This window comes from Emys orbicularis, chromosome 2, assembly GCF_028017835.1.
Source record: "Emys orbicularis isolate rEmyOrb1 chromosome 2, rEmyOrb1.hap1, whole genome shotgun sequence".
Classification (NCBI taxonomy): Eukaryota; Metazoa; Chordata; order Testudines; family Emydidae; genus Emys; species Emys orbicularis.
In genome coordinates, this window is record NC_088684.1 from 293,034,134 (window position 1) to 293,061,929 (window position 27,796).

The 27,796-nt window shown below is 49.3% G+C and overlaps 1 protein-coding gene across 1 annotated transcript in view; it reads right to left on the bottom strand.

Annotated features, from left to right (window-relative positions):
• The window catches only part of ALS2CL (ALS2 C-terminal like), a 37,524-nt gene extending 12,767 nt beyond the window's left edge, over positions 1–24,757 (bottom strand). The window contains exons 1-14 of the mRNA XM_065399345.1: positions 24,649–24,757; positions 23,205–23,397; positions 21,498–21,563; positions 18,987–19,152; positions 17,983–18,111; positions 16,543–16,662; positions 15,171–15,247; positions 12,609–12,678; positions 11,932–12,128; positions 8,639–8,704; positions 7,059–7,157; positions 4,374–4,532; positions 2,329–2,440; positions 608–685 (exon numbers count right to left, since the gene is read on the bottom strand). Coding sequence (XP_065255417.1) covers positions 608–685; positions 2,329–2,440; positions 4,374–4,532; positions 7,059–7,157; positions 8,639–8,704; positions 11,932–12,128; positions 12,609–12,678; positions 15,171–15,247; positions 16,543–16,662; positions 17,983–18,111; positions 18,987–19,152; positions 21,498–21,563; positions 23,205–23,397; positions 24,649–24,754 — 1,638 coding nt within the window. The 5' untranslated portion in view covers positions 24,755–24,757. The remainder of the gene's footprint in view (positions 1–607; positions 686–2,328; positions 2,441–4,373; positions 4,533–7,058; positions 7,158–8,638; positions 8,705–11,931; positions 12,129–12,608; positions 12,679–15,170; positions 15,248–16,542; positions 16,663–17,982; positions 18,112–18,986; positions 19,153–21,497; positions 21,564–23,204; positions 23,398–24,648) is intronic.
• Between the last annotated feature and the right edge of the window lie 3,039 nt (positions 24,758–27,796).

Consider the following 27,796-nt stretch of genomic DNA (forward strand, 5'->3'; position numbering starts at 1 on the left):
TGTGGCAGACCCGTCAACTTCTTGTGGACTAGCCACTAGACGGAGACAAAGATCCATGCTTAGCATGTGTTATTGAGCACCACTACATGGATTGTAAGTCACTATATTAAAGTCATGGTGATACTACCCTCACATTCCTTGTATGACCTGGCACGGATTTTTGTAACAAGCTGGAGGATTATGGAGAAGCGCCTTAGCTGTATATTTGTTCATGCTCATCAGTGAAATGCTTTAACGTGTTGATTTAAAATTGTCATCTTCATGTTTCAAAGTGAAGCCATTGAAACAAATGGGGCTGCTCACACCTCTGAGCTATTGTTGTAGGCTAGTGCAGACGCCAGTACCAAAGCATTGTGTTTGCACTGTTCCAGTTTGTGGGGTTCTCTAAGCCACCATGAGGGTTAGAAACTTAAAAAACAAAGGTTGCATCTGATTCTGCAGCTGCAGAATCACAGAAAACATGGGACCATGCTAACCCTTTGTTGTAAAGTTTCTAGTGTGATAAAAGGAGCTGTAACTAATAGGAAAAAAGGTATGAACGTTGATGGACAGGAGTGCCAGCTTTCTTGAAAGTTAGCAGTAACAGCAGGGTAGGCAAGCAGCTCACCTTTCCAACAAATGTCAGATCTCTTGTGAAGTTGCCTTCATAAACGGAGTCATTTTCTAAGAGGAGAATCCCGGAACCCTAGTGATAGAAGAACAGACATTGAGTGCAGAGTGGGGAATGAGACACATTGGCTTCTGTGAAGTTATTGCATTTTGTTCAACACATGGGCACACTGACACATGCCATTTGTGCGGTGCAGTGTGTATGGCAAGTTATAGTGGGGAGGAAGATCGTGTATTAACATAAGCTATCAGGCACTAGGTGGGAAAGGAGTTTTCTTGCAAGGAAGTGGGTGTAATCATAGAATGTCAGGATTGGAAGGGACTTCAGGACGTCATCTAGTCCAACCCCCTGCTCAAGGCAGGATCAATCCCCAGACAGATTTTTGCCCCAAATCCCTAAATGGCCCCCTCAAGGATTGAACTCACAACCCTGGGTTTAGCAGGCCAATGCTCAAACCACTGAGCTATCCTTCATACAGGAATACTGGTTAGAGACTGATTTCCTATCCCAAGCATCTGACTTAAGTGGCCAGTGGTACAATAGGAACCAAGGAATTACCACACAGATCAAGCCAGTAGTCCTAGTTCAGTAGCCCTTCTCTGACCATGGCCAGTAATGTAACAAGTATGACTCTACTACATATCCCCATACCCATTAAAGGCTGGTGTCAGCATCTACGAAATCCAAAGGTTACAGTAGTGCATGCTTCGGAGGAAGCAACAAGAAACTCTGGAGTGGCCAAACACAGAATACTGTGCCCATGGGGAAGTTGCTTCATGACTTCCGTCACTGTTTGTTTAGGCCCTGAAACCGAAAGGAAGGAAGGACGGACATGCACACAAGAGGTCGTTTTTAGAGCTGGTTGGGAATCTGCCAGCAGAAGGATTTCCCTGTGGAAAATGCTCTGTTTGCAAAATTAAATATTTCTGAGAGAAAAGGGAGGTGACAGCTGCCCATCTAATAGGCTCTTGTCAATTTCACTTTCTAGCATCTTCCAGGTTGGCATCCAGGAACAAATTCCCTTTCAGTTCTCAGGAAAAAGGGTCATGTTTTTGACTTTGTACTGATTCAGGATTAAATTGCTATATGTTAAGAGATTTCTGTTTTCTGTCCCTCTCTAGTCATTTGCTAGTGACACTGGGTTCTCATTATCCATACAAGTGGATAATCCTTTTATTAGTATTACTAAATGCTTGGCCTCTACGGACAACCTTGTGGCAACAACTTCCACGTGTTAATTGTTACTTTGCCTGCAGCCTGAGGAGTTTACAGGTTGTTACAAGCCTGTACAGCACTTAGAATAATGGGGCCCAGTTTCATGGTTGGGTCTCCTAATACAGGGACTGCCGTAATACAGATATGTAGGTTTCCTTTCAATTTCATGTAGTGTCCACTTTTTCTAGTATCACCAGCAGGTAGTGATACCCCATATGTACCAGTTCAGATGTGGGTGCACCTTAGGGAGGTGGTGAAAAATGCAGAGCCTGGGGCTGCAGCTGGTTATGGGGTAGTCCCATCACATGAAGTGTTCTGGGCTTCCCCACAAGTTAAGTGATGATCTTGTGGTAAGAAACCAGTGCTTAAGTCATACTGCCTCCTACACATCTGAAAGATTCTTACTTTAATAAAAGAGTGTGTTCTCATCTTTTCCTCATACCCTTGATAAGGGATTCCGTGGTCTATTGACTAAAGTAACCACAGGAAAATTATTTACTCACCACCATTTTATCCACATGAAACGTTCTTTGGTAGCACACGCCTGACTGGGTCACCACAATGCCTTGTCCATGCCTGTGGTCATCTTGCCATATCCCAATGTACCTCTCCCCTCTGGAACACAAGATAGGAGGCCTTCATACACCATCATTGGAGAACTTTGCACAAGGCCATTGAGAACTAAGACAATAAGCCAGCTTCACAGCAGGTGAAAGAAGGTGCTTGCTTACACCTGGGGTGAGTTTGATCCTTATGCTGTGGACAGCTTCTGAAAGACGTCAGGGATTGTTCGAACATTCACTTTGGACGGGTGTTTAAGTGTGTGAATTAGAGATAGATTTAGTAAGTTGGTAAAGGCTGGGTGGTTCTGATGACCCGCTATCCAGAGTGGTGCCACTGGTCAGGTCTCTGCATCTCATATATGTCAGACCTTTTTTCCCCCCCCTTTTGATGTTAGCCCAGATGTCACCCATCGTGTAGCTGCACAGGTGAAAGCCTCCTCCCTACATCCCATATTATTTACTCTGGTAGTGCTTTCCCCTGTTTCAAGCCTCTACTTGACAGCAGAAAAGCACGGCTAAAATTCTAGCATAGATAAGGCCTGAACGTCCACTAGGGCATATATTTCCTGCGATGCAGCCAATGGAGTTGTTTGTCTTCCAGGCTTCTCCCCAGCTGTCACATAGTTCTGTGCAGACTGTGGCAAAAGGAAGGGTTATCTATGGGTCAAAGGCATTGGTAAGGATTTTGATATTCCCTCCCGGTTAACCACACCCAGCCCAGAGACAAGGTAGAATCTTCCAGAAAGCTCTGGTACCCAGAGAGGATGATCTGCTCTCAATGAGGCGGCTCTAAGTCTTACGCCTTGGTAGGAAGGCAGCAGGGACCAACCTTAACCTGGAGGAAGTGTTGATTGGACCATGATCGTGGCATAGTCAAACCCACCTGAACACCTTCCCCCAAAGACTAGATCCGAGTGTCCCCTTTGTAAGTGGAGCCAGAGAACACCTGCTTACAAGCCCATACTTGACTGAGGGACAGGACATAGACCAGCAAGCTAGAGCTGTCCACACATGGTAAGTCCTCCCATCTTGGCGACATGCTACAGATTTCCTCCATAAACCCTTGTCAGCAGGTGAGTGATTGTGCAGGAAGTCTTTGGAAAGCCAGGGAGATCTTTTGTTGATCAAAGCTTCAAGTTCAATCCACGTACTGTTGATTTAACAATGTTTCTTTTCAATGTTCTTTGACCCTACATCAGTAACGTACTTAACAGCCATCCAGCCACAAACGCAGATATACATTTCCATTTGCCGGAAGAGTCATGCACGCAAGGGGCCCCCACCCATCCCACTCTTTCTACAGCCATCCTGCACACAACTTGCAGAACATTAGTGGTCCTGACGTCATTGCAACTCAGACTGCTAGTGCTGCAAGGGATTTTGCTGCAAGGGGCACTCATGGTTCTAAACTTGATATTCTGGCATCATTACATTGTTCCAAGGCAGTCATATGGGTCAGCACACCCACATCCATATCAGGTCATCTCAGGTGTTACCGTTAGAGGCTGAACTTTGATGGAACCTTTTATCTGTTGGAAAGTGCAGTTCCATCAAAATCTAGTCACCTTGCAAACTTGTGTCAATTTTCATTTTGGAGAACAGCTAGAAAGAGTTCCTACCATCTCCACGTCCCGATTCAGGATTTTCAAATGAAGGGTTTCAATTTTTTGCTTTGAAAAAAAATGGGTTTGGAAAACTTTAGTTTTCAAACAGAAATAAGGCTGAAATCAAAAGGAAGTGTTTCAATCGACCCAAAATTAGGGTTTTCTAAAATGTTTCTTGCATGGAGAATTTCAAAGTGTTGGGGGTTTGTTCTAAATTGGAATGAAACCCAATTTTAAAATCCTTTGCGAAACAGAATTTCCAACCCTCAGCACAACTCAAACTTTGCCCATCTCAAGTTCAAGTCGAATATGCTTCAGACCAAGGAATGCTGAAAACCCAGGTGTTGTGAACATTTGCTGAGCTCCCTTCCATAACATTACCTGTCCTTGTCATCCCAGACTCCATATCCATTCTTCTTGTCATTATCCCACTGCCCTGTGTACTTAAATGGCTGCTCCGCTGAAGGGTTTTCCAGGATGCCAAATCCTTGACGCAGATTATCGTTAAAGTATCCTTTGTAAACCGTCTCATTTCCATACCTAGAGAGAGAATGGACAGCATCATCTTTAAGACCAGCAGGCACTACCTATTTTTCTTGCGGTTGCCCTTGCTTAGTGCTAGAGGACTTCAGTTTCCTGGCAGCAGAGTAACAGTGGTGCAAGCTTCCCTAACAGCATGCATCAAGCCTGCCCTACGAGACACCACTTACAGCGACAAGAGTAGATGGGCCTAGACAACCGGAACCCCAAATCTAAGCCTTGAACTTGGACGCTCCTCTAAGGGGGGTAGTCCAGTCCTTAACCTCTCAATGGAGACTGCCAATAAGGGTACTAGAGTGTGTCATACCGACACCTGTTCGCTAGGAACTGGGGGTACGTCTTCACTACCCCGCCAGATCGGCGGGTAGTAATCGATCTATCGGGGATCGATTTATCGCGTCTCATCTAGACGCGATAAATCGATCCCCGAACGCACTCCCTGTCGACTCCGGAACTCCACCAGGGCAAGAGGCAGAAGCGGAGAGGCCATCGACCCCGCGCCGTGAGGATGCAAGGTAAGTCGATCTAAGATGCGTCGACTTCAGCTATGCTATTCTCGTAGCTGAAGTTGCGTATCTTAGATCGATCCCCGCTCCTTCCCCCCCACCCAGTGTAGACCAGCCCTGGGATTGAAACCCACCTGGTTTCACTCAGGCTGTCAGCCAACTAGGCAGATGGTAACACTACTGGGTCACTCCCATCCTCAGCTGGATTGGAGCTAGTATAGAGTCTCTTATGTTTTGTTTCTAAACACACTAGCCACCCAGGCTTCAGAGAGCATAGGCCGGGGAATAAGCCAGTCCCTAGTCCTAATTCTTATACATGCCAATGCATCTCCCTCTGCCTCTAGAAAGAAAACAATGTGGAGAGTTACAGGGCTACTGTGAAGGTTAGATGATGTTCTGCTCCAAACACGAGAGACACTACGCGAGTAGTATAGCCGAGTTCCCCTCATATGGCCTATTTGTAATGTAAAACGATTAAACTTTTAACATAGCTAGAGAACTATTGCTATATGTCTCAGTCCAGTCAACAATGCAGGTATATTCTGCAGAACATTATGAACCTAGACATTAAAAGCCAGCATTAAAAGATCCTATCATAGTATTTGCCACTTTCGCTCACTCCATCAACTACCCTTTCCCCAGAAGGGGCAAGTACTTGCTGCTTCAGATGCTGGCAAACCCAGAATGCATTTGGCCAACTGAGCAGTGTTCCACATGGAGACACTCCTTGTTGACTCCTGGAAACATCTTGCATTCTAAAGCATGATTTGATAGCCCAATTCAGCCTGCGTAACTAGAAGTCATCACAGGAAACACAGCAGAGTTGCACGGTAGGTCTGACTCCCACTCCAGAGACCTAAGTTGTATTCTCGACTGCCACCAATTTGAGAGCGTCAGAGCAAGGTTGGCTAGAGCTGAGACAGCAGAGGCGTTGGTGGGTATTTATAAAGTTAACTATATCAGGATTGGAATAGCCAAGTTGGTATTACAGAAGCACCAACAGGTCCACAGCAAGGATCAGGGTTCCGCTGTGCGAGGTGCTGTACAAACAAGAGAAGACAGCCCCTGTCCCCATCAGTTAACCTGGGCTGGAAGTTAGAGGGTTATGTACAAACACACTCCAGTTGAGAAGGCCTCTGTTTTGGGGTCCTGTGTTTGCTGAACAAGGATGACTGGGCGTTACGATGCAGAATATGGGTGTTTCCCTTACATAGCTCTTTTCAGTCAGGGTTCCACCCAGCTCCCCTATAGTTCAGCGACAGCAAACCACATAGCGGAACAGGAAAAGGGTGGCATGAACCTAACGCCTCTCAATGGGAAAGAGTTATTGGAAACCCAGTCAGAACTCATGTTACCCTCTATTCCAGTGTTTAACTTGACAGGACTCTGGGTCCAGGAGTCCTCCCGGAAACCAGATCCAAGAGAACACTGCTAGGCCAACTGCCCTGTTTGCTTTAGCGGTCTAGGAGAACAATTCCAGCCCTGCCCGCCAAAGGTGCAGGTGCACATTTAGCCCACCCAGCACACCAGGCAAAAAAGACAGGAGAAAGCTGTGTGCATCATTAAGATCATCAAGGAGTGATGCACACACAGCCTAGGTTAGGCAGCATGGCACAGGCTAAACAGAGGACAAGACACCAAGATTGTTCTAGAAAGTATCTGACTGACCCCAAAATGCTAGTCCTGCCATGGTGCAGAGAGGCTGCAGTGTCCCATGGCTGCTGCTACCTATATTAAGGCCCACAGGCTGGGAAACTGAACCAGGGCCCTGCGATACTCCTAGACGCAGGAGATTTTAGGCCCGGGAATCAATCAGCCACTCCACCCTGCCCCTCCAGCCCCATGCTGCTGCAGAACAAGGCAGCACGGAGCCGGGCTTTGGGGCAGCAGGAACAGCAGATTCCTTCTGTGGCCTGCCCTGCCCTGTGGTTCGCTCTTCTGTGACCGAGAGGTGAGCAGCCACCCGCCAAGCAGCTAGGAAACTGCGCTCCCCGGAGGTCGTGCTCTGAGCATTACTTACTCACAGATTCCATAGCCTCGCATTTTGCCTTCACACCAGTGGCATTTGTAGCAGTCGTACCTGTCTTCGGAGATGAGCGGGACAAGGCAGATTCCAAACCTAGAGTGCAGACAGGAGACTTCAGCATAAGGGCAGGGTGAGAGGGGGAAGAACAGCTACAGCAGAAGAATTTTAAACAGGTGTCACTCCAAAACCATCTACACCAAGGGAGGGCAAACTACGGCCCGGATCCGGCCCGTCAGGGCTTTCAATCCGGGCTGCGGGATTGCCAGCCCTGTGGTGCTACAGGGCTAAGGCAGGCTCCCTGCCTGCCGTGGCCCTGCCCCGCTCCCGGAAGCGGCTGGCACCACGTCCCTGCAGCCCCTGGGGGAGAAGGGGCAGAGGGCTCCATACACTGCCCTCGCCTGCAGGCAGCACCCCCCACAGCTCCCATTGGCCAGGAACAGGGAACCGTGGCCAATGGGAGCTTTGGGGGTGGTACCTGCAGGCAAGGGCAGCGCGCAGCTGAGCTGCCTGCCCCACCCCACCCCCAGGAGCCACTGCCGGACATGCTGGTCGCTTCCGGGAGCGGCGTGGGGCCAGAGCAGGCAGGGAGCCTGCCTTAGCCCCACTGCATGCTGCTGCCACCCCGTAGCCGCTCGAGGTAAGCGGCGCCAGGCCGGAGCCCACACCCCAACCTACACCCGAACCCCCTGCCCTGAGCCCCGTGCTGCACCCCAACCCCCTGCCGAGCCCCCTGCCGCACCCCTCCTCCCCCCCAACCCCTTGCCCTGAGCCCCTTCTTGCACACCACACCCCCGCCCACACCCCAACCCGCTGCCCCAGCCCTACATTCATGGCCCTGCATACAAGTTTCCCCACCCAGATGTGGCCCTCGGGCCAAAAAGTTTGCCCACCCCGGAGCTACACACACAGGGTCAAATCCATCTCTCTAGGTTTCAATGGATTAACCCCAGGGATGAACTTGGCCCAGATCATCTCCCCTTACTCCACTTCATAGGTGCGAGAGGAAAGTGATTGACGCCCGCCCCCAGCTGTAACTATTTCAGCTATAACACGTGTCATCCTGTCTATGAGGCAACACACTCCATGTGGGTGTGGGTGCTCTAACAGCTGGGGATTCAACCCAGGACTGGCTGCGCAAAGCATGAATCACTATTGCTTGAGCTCAAGCAGTAGCCCCCATTATCTGGCAGCTGTAGTAGACTCTTATTCTCTTGCGTACCAGCCTCCAGATGCATTTGCGCAGATGAGACAATGTGGCAATATTCAGAAATCCAAAGACTGGCGGGAAAGGCTGCTACCCTGCGTTCTGCCTGGACTAGCAGTTCCTCGTGTATCAGGCAGTTCAGCCATTACTAGCTACAACTAGGGATTAAAACACCTGCACAGAGATTTGGATTCAAGGCATGAATATTGTTCCACTTGCCCTGTGGGCGGTGGTCATAACTCCATGTTTCTCTAGAGAGACTGGGCGAGAAAACTCATCCTTTAGGGTTCCACTTTCGCTGACCCTTTATCAGCCAGCCCCCCTGTACTTGTGTTTATAAGCAAGGGAAGCCAGCTTTATAAAGGCTTACCCATGTTCCAGGCCCTCTTTGAAATCCCCAACATGGTTCCGGCCATCAGGCCACTTCAGCGTCCCCCTGCAATTCAAAGCAAGTATCATTATACGAAGCGGATCAAGAACAGTTGCAGTTTCTCTGAGGCCTGGTCTACACTAACCCCCCAATTCGAACTAAGGTACACAACTTCAGCTACGTGAATAACGTAGCTGAAGTCGACGTACCTTAGTTCAAACTTACCGCGTACTCCTCGCGCCAAGCAGGATTACCGGAGTCGACGGCGAGCACTTCTGGGTTCGATTTATCGCGTCCAGACAAGACGCGATAAATCGAACCCAGAAGTTCGATTGCCTGCCGCCGAACCAGCGCGTAAGTATAGACAAGCCCTAAGGGTATGTCTTCACTACCTGCCGAATCGGCGGGCAGCGATCGATCTAGCGGGGATCGATTTATCGTGTCTAGTCTAGACGTGATAAATTGACTCCCGAGCGCTCTCCCGTCGACTCCTGTACTCCAGCGCCGCGAGAGGCGCAAGCAGAGTCGATGGGGGAACGGCAGCAGTCGACTCACCGCGGTGAAGACACCACGGTAAGTCAATCTAAATACGTCGACTTCAGCTACGTTATTCAGGTAGCTGAAGTTGCGTAACTTAGATCGACCCTCCCCCCCAGTATAGACCCAAACAAAGGGGGGAGGGATAGCTCACTGGTTTGAGCGTTGGCCTGCTAAACCCAGGGTTGTGAGTTCAATCCTTGAGGGGGCCACTTAGGGATCTGGGGCAAAATCAGTACTGGGTCCTGCTAGTGAAGGCAGGGGGCTGGACTCGATGACCTTTCAAGGTCTCTTCCAGTTCTAGGAGATAGGATATCTCCATTTATTTATTTAAGTATGCTAGAACATCAAGAGCTTTTAATACCCATGCTTCTAGGCATAGTCCACTCCTCAACTAAGGTCAGGAAGTCCTCCACCCCTGCCCCATAGTATAATTACATGGAGGGATTGTCCTAGACCCCAGAGGTGATTGATTGTGCTCATGAGCATGGATAACGATACTAGGTATGTCTTCACTACACACACACACACACACACACACACACACACACACACACACAAAGAAGCATATTCTTAACTCTGCTTAGCAGTGGAGGCCAGCCTGGGGTTGACCTATAGACTAACCTGAGCTGCTAACCCATGTTAAAAGCAGAGTTGCTGTGTCTTCACTGCTATTTTAACCCAAGTTAAGAGCACACTTTTGTGTGTGCAGTGAATACATATGCCAAGTCTGTGCACTCTGGAGCAGAGTTGGGGAATTAATGAGGGATTTATATTAATTGAGGCATTTTGCATAGCCATTGGTTCGTTCTGCTTTGGCAATTCTTATCGTTCTATTCCAAGCAGAGAGACACAGGTCATGGAGATGGTCAAATCAAATGAAGTGATTGTGTCCTCTGACTGGTGCGAATCTGACCCTCAGAATGAGGCAGTTGTGACAAAGCTGGTATTCTCTTATTTCAACTTTTTGTTCCCCAGGTATAACTAGCACTGGGCAGAAAAGAAAGGGTTTAGCAACTTATTTATAAAAGATAGAATTTTTTTCAGAAACGTGTCCACTCTAATTGGATCAAAAGCCACCCAACATTGCAAAATATTGAAAAAAGGTTTTTTTGCAAAATCTTTCGCATCAAAATTTGGACAAGTAAAAAAAGGGTTTCAACCAGCTCCAAGTACTGGCCATGGAGCCAGATTCACTCCATGACTCCCAGGAGGGCACTTTCCCCTTACAAGTGGTTCACAAGACTTTGGTGTCTGGCCAACACACCCAATCCCAACAGACCCACAAAGCATACGCAAAACCCTTTGAGATTTTTCTGCCCTATAAATTAACTGCCCACAGTAGATTACTACTGAGCCCAGGACTGGGACTCAGGAGAGCTGGGTTCTATTCCTGGCTCTGCTACTGGCCTGTAGATTGACCTTGGGCAAGTCACTTCACTGCCACGTGCCTCAGTTTTCCCATCTGTAAAATGGGGGTAATGGTACTGACCTCCTTTGTAAAGTGCTTTGAGGCTGTACAGCTCCTAGGGTCCCAGTCATGAACCAGGACCCCCAGTGTGCTAGGTGCTAAACAAACAAAGGCAGCCCCTGTCCCAAACAGCTGACAATCCAAGTATAAAAACAACAGATGAAGACAGATAGGGATTCTGGGTTCCAGCCCCTTGCTAGGTGGGAGGGTCCTAGAGCCCGGGCTCCATCCCGAACCCCTACACTGCAATTAAACAAGCCCTTTGCCAGAGTCAGCTAGCATGGGCCAGCCACGGGTTTTAAAATTGCAATGTAAATATACCCTCAGTGTCTGTGCCAAAGTGACTCCTCGGTAACCCGGGGATAATACTTCCCTTCCTCCCACCCTGTGTCTCGTCTGGCTAGATGGAAAGCGCTGTGGGGAAGGAGCAGTGTTTTACCATGTGTAAGTAGGACACTGGGGTCCTGCTCTCATTTAGGAGCTGTGGGTGCTACTAACACACATCTCCCATTTGGTGCAATCCAAGGGAAAAGCATTTGCTCTTCCAAAAGGGACTCATGAACCCAGGGATAAGTTCTCCATCAGGGATGATTGAGTAATACCCAGGTGGCCATTTTACCAAAGAATCTCCCAGCACCTCACTTAGTCCACCCCATTCTATGATCAATGGCAACATAGTCCCCGTTTTCCGGTGCAAGTTTCACAGCTTGTGTCATCATGCAGTCCGACAATGATCCCTTCTGGCCTGGGAATCTATGAACTGCTAGAAGGGTCATACCTACGATGTGTAGACACAAAACCGGGGCAGTGTTTGGGGCTCGTAACAAAAAGGGCTTATGAGTGGAGAGGACATTACTAGCCGTGGGGGATTCTACTCACCCACTCGGCCAGGGTGGGCCAGGTCCAGCCAGCACGTAGAGTATTTTCTTGTTACCCAGAGGACTTGTTTGCTGGTAGAGTTCAGGTCTGGTGAGCATTCAAGGCTCTGTCAGACGTGTCTTTATAGCCATGACCATGTTCAAGTGCAACTCCACGTGATGCTTTCAACAGCCCTTAGCCACATCCCTAGCTTAGGACCCGGCAGTTTACAGCACACGCCAGTACTACTAGTAGTACCTAGTGAAGAGGCCCAGGAAGGATCACACGACAGGAACGACTCTGGCAAAGCCAGACAGAGGGAAACGGATATATTGCCTGCCTCGTCCCAGCCAGTCTCACTCCATGAGAGCGATAGGTGGCCTCAAAGTTTACACACAGAATTGGAAACACAAGCGGAGGTCCTTACTTGCCATGTGGTTTCCCCCAGTACCATTCACCTTCGTACGCGGCGTTCTTGAATCTGCCCTCTGCTCGGAACACGTACTTGAAGCAGCGATGGATAGGAGGCTCGCTTCCCTCCCTGGCCTCACCCCACAAGGGGAAATCTCTCTTCCCATTCAGCGCCTGGCGCACGGCTTGGTTCAGCTTCCACTGCCAGACTGCCTGGGGGCAACAAAGGGACCAGAGGATTCAGGCAGGAGGTGGGAACAAGCTACGTTCCAGGGAAACAGGCAGACAGCCACCAGCAGGGTCCAATATTACTCATTTATCTACCCACCCCCATGTAATCATGTTGGATCACTGCTCCCACACTAGGAAATTCCTGCCATTTACTCATCTGGGAGCTCAGGTTTCAAGTTGAAGGCCTTTTAGCACAACATCCAATAACCACAGTGGAGCATCCCAATCTGGATTTAGGCAGATACACGGCCACCTTATACTTCTAATCAGGACGCGAGCAAGGACTGGACATCCCAAGAATCAGCCTACGAACAAAAGGTGGCATCTGAGTGTTTTGCATCAAAACACAAGTGCAGTTTTTAGCATTTAAAGCTTTGATGTCTTCTCCTTATTCCAACAGCCAGGACGGCCCTGGTATTGCACACAATGAATCTACAGAACACTGCTGTCACTTCAACTCACCTTCATGCGTGGCTCTTTGGCAGAGAGGAAGAACGCTTCTTCTGGTGTGACGATATGGATCGTATGCCTGCTAAGCAGAAAGGCAATATTAGGGAGGTGGGGAAAGGCGAGAGCTCTCTCTACAGGCAGTCCACAGCAAGACTTTACTGCCCTTTTCTGACTACTTCGTACTCAACTTCTGCTTTATGTGCCTAAAAACTCATGGTTCAGGGCATCAGCCAGCCACCTGCAGGGGTCAGGAAGGGATTTCCCCCTCTTCCTCCCCACAATGTATACTGGGCGGTTTATCTCCTTCCTCTGAATCATCAGGGACGGCCACAGCTGAAGATGGGACACTGGACAGGGTGGGCCAGGGCTCTGGCGTGGCACTGAGCATTCTCTCTCCAGTGCTTGGCTGGCTGGTTCTTGTTCACATCCTCAGGGAGTAACTGAACGCCATGCATGGGGTGGGAAGGAATGGTCCCTCCAGGTCAGATTGGCAGTGCTCTTGGCAGGGTCTTCTGCCTCTCTCTACAGCGTCTGGGTCCCTCCTATTCTCTGCCGTTGGCACATGACAGTCCAGTCTCCTGTGGCCTACAAGACTTGGGTTGTTGGGTTTGGTGTGGGGATGCTGGGTGCGTTGGTGGCCTGTGACAGACAGGAGGTCAGAGGATGATCTGATAGGCCCTTCTGGCCTTCACCTCTATGAACATATTCCAGAGACTGACCCAGCAGCCAAGTAATTGCCACTTGGATTCAAAGATTTTTAAGACCAGAAGGGACCATTATGACCATCTAGTCTGACCTCCTGAATAACACAGGCCAGAGAGCTCCAGCCGCTAACCCCTGGATTGAGCCCAATCACTTAGGTTTGGCTCAAACATCTCTTCCAAAAAAGCCACCAGTCTTGGTCCAAAGACATCAAGAGATGGAGAATCCATCACTTCCCTTGGTAGCGTGTTCCAGTGGTTAAATCACCCTCACGGATAGAAGTTTGTTCCTTGTTTTTAATGTGAATTTGTCTGGCTTCAGTTTCCATCCATAAGTTCCTACTATACCTCTCTCCACTACATTGAAGAGCCCTTTAATGCCTGGTATTTTCTCCCCAGGACGGTACTTACATCCTATATCCGAGTTTTGTCTTTCGAGAAACTAACGAGATTGAACTCCTTAAATCGGTCACTAAGACATTTTATTATTGATGATTCTCAAACTAATCTGTAAAACCAGCAGTACACATCTGAACTTCCTGAGAACGGGTCTAAGATAGGATCATGAATAGCCCATAGCCAGCTCCTGCTCATGCAGCCACCAGTTAGGGTGACCAGACGTCCCGATATTATAAGGACAGTCCTGATTTTAGGGGACTTGTCCCGTGTCCCGACCTTACATCGGTCGGGACGCCCTTTGTCCCGATATCGGGGACCGTCCAGACAACAGCCGCGTCGCCGCCGCTCACCACTTCTAGGGCAACTCCCGGCGCCCGCCCACCGGCAGGAGCGCCACGTGCTGTAGGGGCGGGGCTTGCAGGCATTGGGAGTGGGCAGAGAGCCCTCCACCCCCCCACACCCGACCCGTGACCCTAGGAGCCAGAGGGACCAGCCTGCCGGATGCTTCCCGGGACAGGAGCTGCCCCAGGTGATCACTGCCTGGACTCCCCACCTCGCCCCCTGGCAGGTCCCTCTGGCTCTTGGTGTGGGGGGGAGGGGGAGAGGGGAGGGCTCTGGGTGCTGCCAGCGCCTGCAAGCCCCGCTCCGCGACTCCGGCAGCTCCCATTGGCACTTTTCCTAGCCAATGGGAGCCACGGGGCTCGCGCTTGTGGCGGGCGCAGCACATGGAGAGTCTGGAGACCTCCCTTGCCGCTCTCACCCTAGGAGCCAGAGACCTCCCAGCAGGGCTGATGAGTGCGGCCAGGGAAGGGGGCAAGGTGTGATGGAGTGAGTGTCTGGGAGGTGTGTGTGTGGGGGGGTGCTGGGCTGTGAGGGAGGTTTGTGTGTTTTGGGGTGCTAGACAGTGGGGGGCCTGTTGGGGGGTGCTGGGAGGTGGGGGAGATCTGTTTGTGTCAGGGCACTGGGCAGTGCGGATCTGTGTGGGGCATTGTATAGTTGTGGTGGTGGGGCTGTGGGGAAGGGCACTGGGAGGGAGGGGAAATCTGTGTGTATCGGGAAACTAGTGAGTGGGGGGGTTCTGTGTGGGGTGCTGGGCAGCTGTGGTGGGGCTGTGGGCAGGGGGGGCGCTGGGCGGGGTGTGTGTGCACAGCACTGTGCATTTGTAGGGGGGCTCTGGGCATAGTGGATCCAGGGGGCGCTGGGCAGGGGAGCTGTGTGGCGCAGCATGGGCCCACCCCCAGCAGGAAGGGGCACGCTGGTAGCACAGGGCCAGACGGATCAGTGTGCCTCTGGCTCCGGTCGGGGCTGTGCACCTGTGTCTGTCTCCCCCCCCTCCCCCCCAATGTGTCCTGATATTTCACTCTTGCGATCTGGTCACCCTACCACCAGTAAGGGGAAGGAGACTGGTCCCAAAGTGAATGATTTGAAATATGTGGCGTTGAACCTGTTTTCAAAGCGCAAGTATGTCACTTACTTCTCTGGGGCTGGCTTTTCACTGCCGGATCCATCCACCCACACAAGCTTCAGATCAAAACTCTGGCAGTTGTTCCCCTAAAGAAGCAGACAGAAAGATGAGCAGTTTGAGAAGAGTGGATATTACATACCCAGGTGATCCAGGGAACAGACTTTCGCGTGTAGAGCTGGATGCCATTTTTTGGCTGAATTGGCGAGGGGGGGTGGGGGGAGGGAAGCAAGGCAGATTTGGTAACTCCAGAACTTTGAGAATTTGTGTCAGTGTCACCAAGTTATTTGTGTCAAAACAAAAAGATTCCAAAAGTCTAAATGTTTTGTTTTGGCACCTTCTAAACCAAAATGTTTTGATTTCCCAGTTTTAAATGGACCATTTTGACATTTCCTTCACATTTTAAGAATTCAAAATCCCTTAAATTGCTCAAAATTCAAACAAAATGTTTCACTCAGCCCCATATTTTTTCCATTCCAGAATTGCCAGCAACCCAAAAAACCCATTATTCACACAGCTCTAGTAGCATTTGACAACAGTGCATGCATCCCGTGCGGCCCATCCCAATACGATTCCAAGCTGACCTCACGTTGCTCCACGCACGGATGTGGGGTAGGGGTAGCAGCAGGGGAATCAGAGAAAGGAAATGCGTTTGAAAGGTGCGGTAGTTCTGGCTCAAACGCTGTTCCATGCTTTATTACTTAAAATTTTCCAAAGACTTTGCATTCAGTCCCGCAAGCATGTAACCACGTGCGTAAGTATTGGCAGATTGAGGCTTTAGACTAATCTCTTCAGTTCAAGGACCTCTCTCTTTCACGGAAAAAAAAAGAGAGCTAAGTACCAGGAGCGGCGCCAGGGTTTTTGGCGCCCTAGGCGGGGGTCCTTCCGCGCTCCCGGTCGTCGGCGGCAATTCTGCGGCAGGGGGGTCCTTCCGCGCTCCCGGTCTTCGGGGCACTTCGGCGGCGGGTCCCGGAGCAAGTGAAGGACCCGCCGCAGAATTGCCGCCGAAGGCCCGGAGCGCGGAAGGACCCCCCGCCGCCGAATTGCCGCCCCCCCCAAATCCTGGTGCCCTAGGCGACCGCCTAGGTCGCCTAAATGGAAGCGCCGGCCCTGCTAAGTACACTTCCAACCATGGACCGGTTACGATTGCACAGGTGTACTAGGAAAGAAAATTATGCTAGGGCTCTTCTTCTCCCCCCCTACCCAGCTTTCTTCTCTTAATCTCCATTGAAAGTCAAAACATACATGGATCTGAGCTGGAGCATTTCAAACTACAGCCAGACTCCACTATGGTATTTGAACCGAAGTGGCGTCACTTTCAGCAGTACTGAGCCTTTCACGACGACTATGTTAGCTCTTTATCCTCCTCCCAGGACCGACTCACCTGAATCAGCACTAGGATGTCATCAAAGAGCAAAACCCGGTTGGTTCGGCCCACGCTGGCAAAGACCGGAAGGTTTTTGCTGTCTTCCAGCAGCCTGCGCTCAGGAACACAGAGCCACTCCTGCCAAAGGAACCAAGGAAGTACGTGATGGAGAAAGAGCTCATGGACTCCCCAAAGAGAAGCACCTGTAGGAATGGGTACAGGGCATCTCACTCTGATCACCTCAGAGAGACTAGCTGACTGCCAACGTTAGAGAGCTACGGGGGCAGAAGAAGCCAAACAGAAGAGTTTCCTCAAACTAGAGCTTCAACCACGCAAGGTTTCCAGTGATGGAGAACCCTTGGAAACCTCCAAGACCGCACCCTGGAAGCGGGAGACCTAGATAAGTCTTCATTGAGTCTACTTCTGTCTTTGTCCCCAAGAACATTTGGGTTCCATATGCTTGAATGGGGCCTGGTTCAAGGAAGCTTATAGTCACGTCTGAACCAGTCACGCAGCCCTAGAGAAGACTAGAATGTGGGAGCAATACTAACTTTGCCTCCCCAGGAAGAGAGGGGTGGAAGGAAGCAGATAACACAGGAAGCCTGCCGAACTCTTGCCTACTTTTGGAACAAAAAAACGGAAGGCACTGCAGTTGAGGTGTTTGGATAAATGTTCTCTCACTTCTGGTGGGGACAAGCACTTGCTGGAAGTGCCATGGAAGAGGAGTTACAGCCAGAGCCCGACGCTGCTCCCAGGCAAAGGAACAGGAGACAGACCCCTGCAAGCCCCAGAGAGGGGGAGCAGGACGGTTGGTCACCCCCAGGTAGAGGATTAGGGAGGCCATGTATATTTTGTAGGCTTCAAGACACCAGCAGGAGCTTGGCCACTATTACTTGCACCTTTTAAGGAGAAAGGATGCCGAAGGAATAGCAGGCAGCAGGGCCCCTGCTCAGAGGTCGCAGCGCCACCCCAGACAGGCAGAACACAGGCCTCCTAGGACGGGAGGGCAGTGGGGATTTGTACAGACTGAAAAGGGAATGTTTGGGGATCTGATCGGGGCAGTTGTGTGGAGGTCTGAGGCAGGAATGGGGGTTTTGTAGCATTGGAGGGGGGCTTAGAGATTTGGCTAGTCAATTAAGCCACACTGACCCCTGAATATTTTGGGGGTCACCCTTCTTTGGTGAAGGGGATGTTGAACAGCCTCCATGAATGAACCCGTTATGGAACCTAACCTGAGAATACAAGACCTGGGGCCCGCTGTATGGCTCTCCAGAACCACAGGGAAGGCATTGGAATGGCCAGCCCTTTGGTAAAGTGGATGCAATAAAGGACTCCCTTCATGAGGACCTGTCTAGTTCCTAGTACAATGCATGCTCTGGAATCTCTTGTCCTGGGCCATCAGCATGACCATGAAGGAACGCAGACTGGAGGGCCACCGAGATGCTGTTTCTGACTCACCGTGAGTTTGTGTCCCAAGGACTTCCACAGGGCTTTGGTCAGGCAGGCTTCATCCAGGACTTGGCTGATGAAAGACTGCAGCTTGGCATATTGCTTGGCCGCACTGGTGACGAGTTCTTGGTCAGGGCTCTGTCAACAGGAGAATGTGCCGTTAGGAATGTTTCGGCTAGAACTGTACCAGATCTCCATCTCTTCCTACATCACAGCTGTAGGACAGCCGTGGCAGCTCTGAATTCATTGTGCTGGCCCTTATTACTAGTGTGTGAACTGCTGATTTATTAAAAGCTCTGACCTAGGAATTATTTTAGGGGAGTTCTCTGGCCTGTATTATACAGGTAATCACAGCCATCCCTTTTGGCCTTGGAATCTGTCATTCTATTGTCTAATGGTTAGAGCAAATTACAGCATCAAGCCTCTGGGATCTATTCCTCTGCTTACTGGGTGAACCTGGGCCACTTACTTCCCCTCTGTATACCTAGCTGTATTATGGGTGGCCTGCGTTGTGTTGCCATTTAGGATGGGCAAATAGTGGATTTTTCTATACATTGGCAATTCCAAAAACAAAACAAAAGCTTCACATCAGGTCAAACCAAAAATGAAATTGAGATTGTTGGTGCACTGGAAAGTCAAAATAACTTCAAGTCAGGTCAAAACAAGTGTTTCATTTGGATATTTCCAAAAGATTTTGGTTTTTTTGGTTCAGTTGATACTATTTGGCAAAACTCAACGTTTTCAGGTCGACCAAAAGCGCATTTTTTGGTGATCAAACTATTTGCAACTAGAGCTGGCAGAAAGTATTGGCAATGCCTAATGATTTTACAGTAAAGTGTTTTAGAGTCTTTAGATGAAGGAATCTGCACCAACACGGCCCCCTACCACCCTGTCTGCCCGTTACATACATTTTCCTTACAGCATATGGTGGTTACAGTATCACAATATTCCAGAGCTCTGTGTATGGAATACCGAGACTGTTTGTCGAATACCAGTATGAATAGTGTAGTTACCTTGCCAATGGCCTCGCTGAGCCTGGTAAGGATGAGGGCATATTGCTGCACGTGATCCCGGAGAGGTTTATGGAGTACTGTATGCAGGGCCACCGGTATGGATGTCTCGGAGGTGAAGTCTGCAAGGAATTGCTTCAGTGCTGTCTTGTGTGTCTTCCAGAATTCACTGCAAGGTTTCCAGTCAACAAGATACCAGTTCATTACTGGGCATGCATCCTCACGCTTAGTAGTGTCTAACCTCTCTTAACGAGGCAGCTTTTCACGACCGCCCACCTGCTCAGCCAAACAAATATTCAGTCACACCCATGCTACACAGCAACTTTGCTGACAGGGCACCGGTGACTCCCAGGCAGGGATGTCAGTAACTATGGCCAATGTAGAAGTGTAGTCTAGTGGGGCAGTCACTGCACTGGGAGACCGTATACCAGAGCTCTATTCCACACCTGCCACGTGACCTTGGCAAAAATCACTTACCCTTTTTGTAAAGTACACCTAAGGAGTATGGTGTTACAGTCACACTGCTGGAGTTACACACTAGACACAATACACTAGTGGACCGATTCAGATAAAAGCCCCAAACTCCTGAAGTCCAGCTCGATTGTCTTTTCAATATCCTTTTCCACAGGACTCATTACGGTAAGGACCGGCAATAAACACAGTGTAAGAAATGCTATTGTAATGACGTTCCTGGCCCAGTTTTACAGACCCAAATTTGGATGAAAACCGCAACGTCTGAATATTTACCTTAACCATGTGCGGTTCCCCTACCACTAACGCACACAGCCCTCGCCCCCAACTCTATCTTTATATTAATATAAATTATGTGCTGGCTACCAACCAAAGCTATTCAGTGTTGAAATGCAGTCATTCGACTGTAGATCTGTTACACGTAATAACTCACTGAGTGAAACTGATCAGGAATTAAGGGAAGAGGGAAGTTACTTTTGCAGCATCTAGGCCAGTGGTTTTCAACCTTTTTCATTTGAGAACCCTTAAAAATTTCAAATGGAGGTGTGGACCCCTTTGGAAATCTTAGGCAGTCTGCAGACCCCTGACCACAGGTTGAAAGCCACTGATCTAGAAAGAGCAAGCTGACAGAACAGCCGGCAGCTCTACTATTGTCCTTGGCAAGACTACAAAAATCTTTCAAATAGCAGAGAAAACGTGTGTAGTATGTGCAAATTTCCAGGCCTTCCAGTTCTGACTGGAAATTAAATGCTTCTCTGAACACTTCTAACAGGGCAAATCCTCCAGCAGTTCTGATTTTATCTGCTCTCTACCTGAGCTATTTTGCAATTCTGCAGCGGTTACCCGTGCCTAATTATGAGCAGGCTTTTGAACGTTCTATTCAAATGGCAGTTTGCATGGTCCGTCTCCACTACGCACCTGAAAAAATTGCACAAGATGTAATTCCGTGGAGCTGAAATGGAGCTTCTGCCGGAGACCGAGGTCTTTGACCTTTTCAGTGCTTGCCTCTCTTTATCTCAGTGACTCTCTCCCCTCATTGTTTCCCAGCAAGATCTGCTGGAAGGAGCTGGGAGAGCAAATCACAGGGGATCCCTCCTCACTTTGAGTTAAGGACCATCTCAGAATCCATCAAGATCGTGAGAGAGCAGCAGCGGCTCCGGTTCTAGGAGACTACCTAACCTGAAATCGGTGTTCAGTTGCTGCTCAAATAGCTTTGGTATTGGAGCAGTGAAGCTGTAGCAGTGCATTTCTGCACGGGTTAGCCCAGGGGGGGGCAAGGTTCCAGGAAGACTTGTACAGCCCGCACTACAGTGCATGCTTCTGCAGCTTCGCGGCCATTAGTACTGAGCTAGGGCAGGCATGTTTACACATGCTGCCATCACACCTCACGACATCAGTGTAGACATACCTTAAAAAGTAGCTGCGCTCTTTGGTTGACATGCTGTGACACACTAAGCAACACATTCTGGTCCCTTTTTGCTCTCCTTCCTGCCCAGGATCTAAACACTCAGTTCAGTCACTATTCGAGCTGAGCAAATCACTGATTTTTCAGTTCGCCAGCAGTTCCAAGAGGGGTTTGGGTTCAAATTCGAAAAAGTTGAGACATTTCAGCAGTTCAACCCAACACACGCGCTTGATTTAAAGAAGTGGTTTGACCCAAAGCGTTTGTTTCCTGGCATTTTTAAAGGGTCAGATTCAAAGTTGGTGGAGGAGGGGGTGGTACCTCCCCATATAACTTTTAGCCTAGTGGTTAGGGTGTAACCTGGCATCGTGGCCTCCACTGAAGCTGGGAGCAGCCCGCATTGTAGGTTTGCAACCCAGCCATGAAGTAGAGATTACTCAGTGCCGTCCCGTTAACACACTGGCTGGATTACTAGAGTGATGAGGCACTTTCTGGCCAGTATATCACTGTAGCAAGGCCAGCTCCCATAAGCCAGGGGACTCTAAGACCTGCTTGAAGTCTCACTCCTTTAGCTTTCCCTCATGCAGACAGGGTTATTCCCTCAGGCTGAACAGGACACTGGAGGGTCTGAAGCCACTAACCTTTTATTCTTTGCCGCCTGGTCAAAGCCCTGGACTACAACACAGTTTGCAAAGGTGACAAAGTATCTGTAGGTAAAGAGAAAGAGAGGCTGAGTTTGGATCAAGTGGTAGCTACCAGGTTTAAGATGCACTGGGAGAATCTTGTGGCTCGTTTGAAAGCCTATCATGTCTGTTACCTTTTTGCCCAGGGTGTCAGAGATGGAGACTAAGCCCATAGACTATTCCCTCCATGCATGTTCCCTACAGCATGCTCTCCAATGCCTTGTATAACGTCCCTTGGGAGATTATTAATGGGGAACATTCTCCACTAGGCTGATTACCAGGAAAGTACCTTAAGATCCACTTTGCTCAGGCAACAACAGCCCCGGAGGGTTAGTCTGCAGGGACTGAACCCAAGACCGGTGATCTAAACCTATGGGCTTCTACTGAGGCACAGGACCAGGTCTGCTAGACTAAACCCAGTAGACATCTCACCACTAGAAGCAGACAGCCACAATGTCAGCATGTGTTCTGCTCCATTTTCTCTAATTCCTTAAAACCACCAGGTGTTCTGCTGGGGGTGGGTTGTTATATCATTTGTAACCCCCCTGCCTCGCCACCCACACGTTGCTGCTCCCCAGAAGCATGAGAGGGAGATGGCTTTAGTATGGATGTGTCTCTCTCCCCCACCATTAACACACCAGTGTACGCCCGCAGAGTCAGATCACCTTGCATGCTAAGCATGTGACATTGCAGGATCGGGACCAGGGTGTGTAGGCAATCCGATCTGCTAGCACGGGCCCCGACACCCACGCAGAGCCCGGCCTACGCAGAGAGCATGGTGTGATATCCAGCGTCCTGAGTTTGAGATGATTGCGTTTCTAACGAACGGCAGAGCAATGATAAGCTGCCGTTCATCCCAGATTTTAATGGAGTTTATAGCACACCAGAGCCCAATCCTGAAAACACTTCTGCATAGGAGCAGGTGGTTGTACTTTAATAGATTCTAATGACTGTGACACATTACTTTTTCCACTCCATGTCCCAGGGAGGTCTGCTTCCATCCCCACACCCCACCCCGATCTAGACACAAGTCCTCCCATCCTGATCACAACACAAACTCAGCTTGCATATAACTCAGTCATGGTTTATATCCCCACCCTCTACCCCCATAAAGCTTCTAAATATCAGTGTGCACCAGAAAGCAAGTCTTCATCTTAAACCTCTTTAGAGGAAAAATCACAGCCACAGCTAAGGAAAGGACAAACTAGATACCAGGGGTTCTCAAACTTCGTTGCACCGTGACCCCCTTCTGACAACACAAATTACTATAGGACCCAAGAAGGGGGGACCGAAGCTTGAGCCCGCCCAAGCCCCACTGCCCCAAGTGGAGAGGCCAAAGCCCGAGCCCCACCGCTCCAGGCGAGGGGGCCAAAGCTGAAGCCCAAGAGCTTCAGCCTCAGGCAGGGGCCTGTAACCTGAGCCCCACTGCCCAGGGCTGAAGCCCTTGGACTTTGGCTTCAGCCCCAGGTGGTAGGGCTCGGGCTTCAGCCCTGGGCCACAGCTAATTTAAGTCAGTCCTGGTGACCCCATTCAAATGGGCTCATGACCCACTTTGGGGTCCTGACCCACAGCTTGAGAACTGCCGAGATAGACAAAGATTTCATCCTGATCCTCTAGTCTATAGGTTTGCTTCAGTAATCGACATTATAGTGTCTTTGTACTTACTGGATGTAGACACTGAGAAACAGGTCTCCCTTCCACAGGATGTAGAGGTCTTGGAGGCAGAGCGACGGGGAGATGCTGAACTTCTCTTTCAGCGTCCGGTGGTTTTCCTCCGTCAGGTCCCAGAGAGCGTGGAAGCAGTCGTTCAAAAGCAGCAATAATTTCAAGTTATCCTTTCCTTTCTGCTCATGAGGCTCTTTGAAAGAGACCAAGAAGAGAAGATACTACAAGGTCATAGAATGATAGAAGTGTAGGACTGGAAGGGACCTCGAGAGGTCTTCTAGTCCAGTCCCCTGCACTCAAGGCAGGACTTGGCGATGAGGCCCAAGTAGTCTCCTGGGAGACGCATGGTGCAGTGCATTACTTTGGTATTGTATTTCCTCAATGGACACATGTACATGAATCTGAGACATTCTACAGAGAGAAGAGCTGATGGCTAGCATGTGTGGGCACCCTCTACCTTAAGAAGTAGTGTGGATCACATCCTCAGCTGGTGTATATTGGTGTTGCTCCATTGTCTTCAATGGAGCGGCACCAACATACACCAGCTGAGGATCTGGCTGTACAAGTTCTGTTTGCTAAGAACTGGGTGGTCATCGCTATCAAGAGGATAAGGCAGAAGGAGCACAGCAGTTTAGGGGACTAGGCAAGGGAGTGAGAACCGTTCGAACTTCACTCCTCCATGCTGAAACAAGCTTGCAAGTGGATGCAAAATTGGGGGCTTGGTTTTCAACACCAAGGACCTGAATGGAAAGTAGCACCAGTTTAGATCTACTATAGGTCTGACTCTAGTCTCACACCAGTAGGAATCTGGGATTTACTCCAGTAAGAGCAAGGAAACAGCCCTCAATAATCTAAGCCTACGTCTTGGACGAGAGGTCACATGCAACCTCGTAGAGTATGTACTAGCACCCTTTGCATGGGGTTAGGTAGCAGTGTAGACAGCAAGGCATAGCTTAGGCAAGTAGCGCATAGACACGCTTGAAGAGTGTGGTTATGCCCCTGAATACAGACCCTACACTGCTCCCTACTCACCCAAGCCTTGCCTTCCCCGTTTACATTGCTATTTTAGCCGTATCGTGTTCTGCCATCTCCCAGCTGCTGGTGCCCTTCCCCCTCTGCGGGGAAAAGTGCCTTTCCCTGCTGCCTCCCTCACCCGAGCTTTTCGCTGACATGTGTATCTACATATCACAGGGTGGACGCAGCTTGTTTCTTCACTGCGGCACGGGGCTACACATCGCTACACACCACCAAAAGCGGTGTGTAGTGTAGACGTAGCTTTAGAGCTCTGATTAATCTGAACTGGGTTTAGATTCCATTTCCCCAGGTTAGAACACCTTCCAATACACCTGCCTCAGTTACCATTGAAGCCTAAGGACTGCATCGATCAGATGCCGGGAAGCAGAGATTCACGAGCAGATGGCTACATTCTCCTCTGTGGGCTTACCCGCCTGGAGCAGGGGCTTGAGAACGATGGCGTTGATACGCGCTAGACACGCAGAGAAGGTTTCTTCGGATTGTAGGAGCGACTCGGCCGCTTCAGTGGCACACATGTCCTAGATGCAAACAGAGGTAAAGCCGTTCACTATAAAGAACCCTACATCACAGCAGGGCCTCCAGGCCCTCAAATTGGGCCCTCCTGGTGCTTGGCGCTGCACACACAGCGAGAGACGCTCCCAGCCCAAAAGAGCAATCTAAAGAGATAAAAGTGGGAGGGGAACTAGAGGGACAGAGAGGTGAAGTGACTTGCCCAAGGTCACACTGCAAGGTCAGTGGCAGAGCTGAGAACAGAGCCCAGTTTCCCTCCTCCAAACACTAATTCTCAGAACACTGCCTTTGTCAACAGACCATGCTGCCTCCTTGCAAGACTTCCGCAAGCATCGGAGCTTTCAAAAGAAGGCCTTGAGCTTTTCTAACACTGAATTAATGCCCCAAGAGCTGGACTCGCTCTCCTGAAGGAAGCCCATTTATGCCCAAAGCACGTACGGTGAGGACAGGGTTAGTTCAAACTTCCCTCACCGTTAGCTGTGTGCCAACGAGCCTCAACTCACCTCCATTGGCAGCAAAATGTGTTGTATGCTGCCACCAAGCTATCCACCACAACAGCTGCTCTGACCACATCCACCCCAAGGGAGCAGAAAGTCTGATTGCTCTGGCTGTCCAGTTACATCTGTCCTCACTGCTGCACATAACGGAAGTGCTTGAGTAATACTGCTTGTGTTCACAGGCCAATCAACAAATTCCTATTGCTTCCTCTTTAAAAAGGAGAAAAATACTAACCCAAGTGCTGCTAGCTAACGTCATGGAGATCCACAATGGAAAGAACCCAAGCAGTGAAGAAAATCAAGAGCAGGGTGAATGTGGTTTGGCGCTACCGCGAATAGAAAACGTGCCACTGTAACAGACTACAAACAAGACTTTTTCTGAGGCTCTCTGGGATAGCCATGGGCACTTAACTTCCCTAAATTACAGGGTTATGAAATTCCATAACGTTGGAACAGTGCGCATGACTTAAAAAGCTGGTTTTTGCAAGAACATTGGGACAGGAAACGCCCGTGCATCATAATAAAATCAAGACAAGACAGGCATCTTAACCCCACTCCCCTCCCAAGTTCCAGACTGCACAAGTGCGGGGGACTACTGAACCAGAAAGCAGAAGTGAAAAAAAAGTCAAAGACAGCAAGAAGACTGTAGTTGTCTAAACAATTTTGGTTTTAGGTGCATTTATTCCACTGCCTGTAGACCTGAAGATGAAATTTCTCCTCACTTAGATCTCTTATGATCTTACATGGCCCCCCAATATTGGGATTGGAACACCTTACAATTTAATGCGAGGATAAATGCAACACCTCCATGAACTAGGGAAATATCATCCCTATTTTACAGATTGACAAATGAGGCACAGAGAAACTGAGAGATGGATATCCAAAAGGTATTAGGAACCTAACGATGCTATAGGCATCTAGGGCAGAGGTAGGCAGCCTATGGCACGCGTGCAAAAGGCGGCGCGCGAGCTGATTTTCAGTGGCACTCACACTGCCCAGGTCCTGGCCACCGGTCCGGGGGGCTCTGCATTTTCATTTAATTTTAAATGAAGCTTCTTAAACATTTTAAAAACCTTATTTACTTTACATACAACAATAGTTTAGTTATATATTATAGATCTATAGAAACAGACCTTCTAAAAATGTTAAAATGTATGACCGGCACACGAAACCTTAAATTAGAGTGAATAAACGAAGACTCGGCACACTACTTCTGAAAGGCTGCCGACCCCTGATCTAGGGAAATTTTCAAAAGCACCTAAACGGGTTCTGTTCCCAGCTAAATGCAACTGAAAAAATCCCACTAGGCATCCACCATTATCTTTAGATGCCTAATGCCTTTGAAAATCTAATCTTAACTGATTTGGCCAAGGTCACAAGAAGTCTTTGGCAGAGCAGGGAATTGAACCCAGAGCTCCAAAATCCCAAGCTTGCAACCTGATCACTGAATCATAAGCACGGAAGCATGTTCCCTAGCTTTAGGAAGAAGTGTTTTGCTTAATCAGGGTTAGCGTGCAAGCTAGCTGGTGCATGACAGCTTATTTTGCCTTCTAATTTGGTATGGCTGAAGCAAGCAGTCAGAGATCTACTACAGCCACAGAGAACACAAAGTTAGATCAGGCTGAAATCTGACATTTTTAAATTGATAGAAATTTTAGGGGTTTTTTTGGGGGGGGGGGGGGGTTCGCTGAAATGTCACCCTTTCAGCCAGCTTTGCTCTTCACAGATTCCCACCTGGATAGCTTCCTTCCCTAAGGAATGTGGGAAGGAGGGGGAGGGATAGCTCAGTGGTTTGAGCATTGGCCTGCTAAACCCAGGGTTGTGAGTTCAATCCTTGAGGGGGCCACTTAGGGATCTGGGGCTAAATCAGTACTTGGTCCTGCTAGTGAAGGCAGGGGGCTGGACTCAACCTTTCAAGGTCCCTTCCAGTTCTAGGAGATGGATATCTCCATTATTATTATTCCTAATCACCTACTCACTTCTGATCCAGGCAGTGTGCATTAGGAATGCCTTCTTCTGAACCATCAGGGATAAGCCACTAGAGACAGGATGAAGGACTTCTCTAATCCAGTTCTCTCTCAACCCCTACACCACACACTGCATTGCTAAAAGCTTTTGCAATCGGTTTTCGCTTTCACTGGAAGGCTGCCTACTAGCTCTAATACTCAAAATTACAGTCAAGGGTTGACGTCACTTATTAAGTAATCAAGCACTCAGACTTTTAAAATAGCATTTGATACATCATCCATGACACAAACTTGCTATACCACATGATCTAATGAGGCATAGTGGGGTAAGGGCAGAATTTCCACCTTGATTTCCCAGCTCTGTTGACTCAAGCCCTTTTAGGGTGACCAGATGTCCCAATTTTATAGGGACAGTCCTGATTTTTGGGTCTTTTTCTTATATAGGCTCCTATTACCCCCCACCCCCTGTCCCGATTTTTCACACTTGTTGTCTGGTCACCCTAAGCCCTTTACCCAGACAGTTGTTTGAAGAGTGTGTGCGCTTATACACCCAGAGTCTGATAGCACTAAGGAGAGGTAAAAT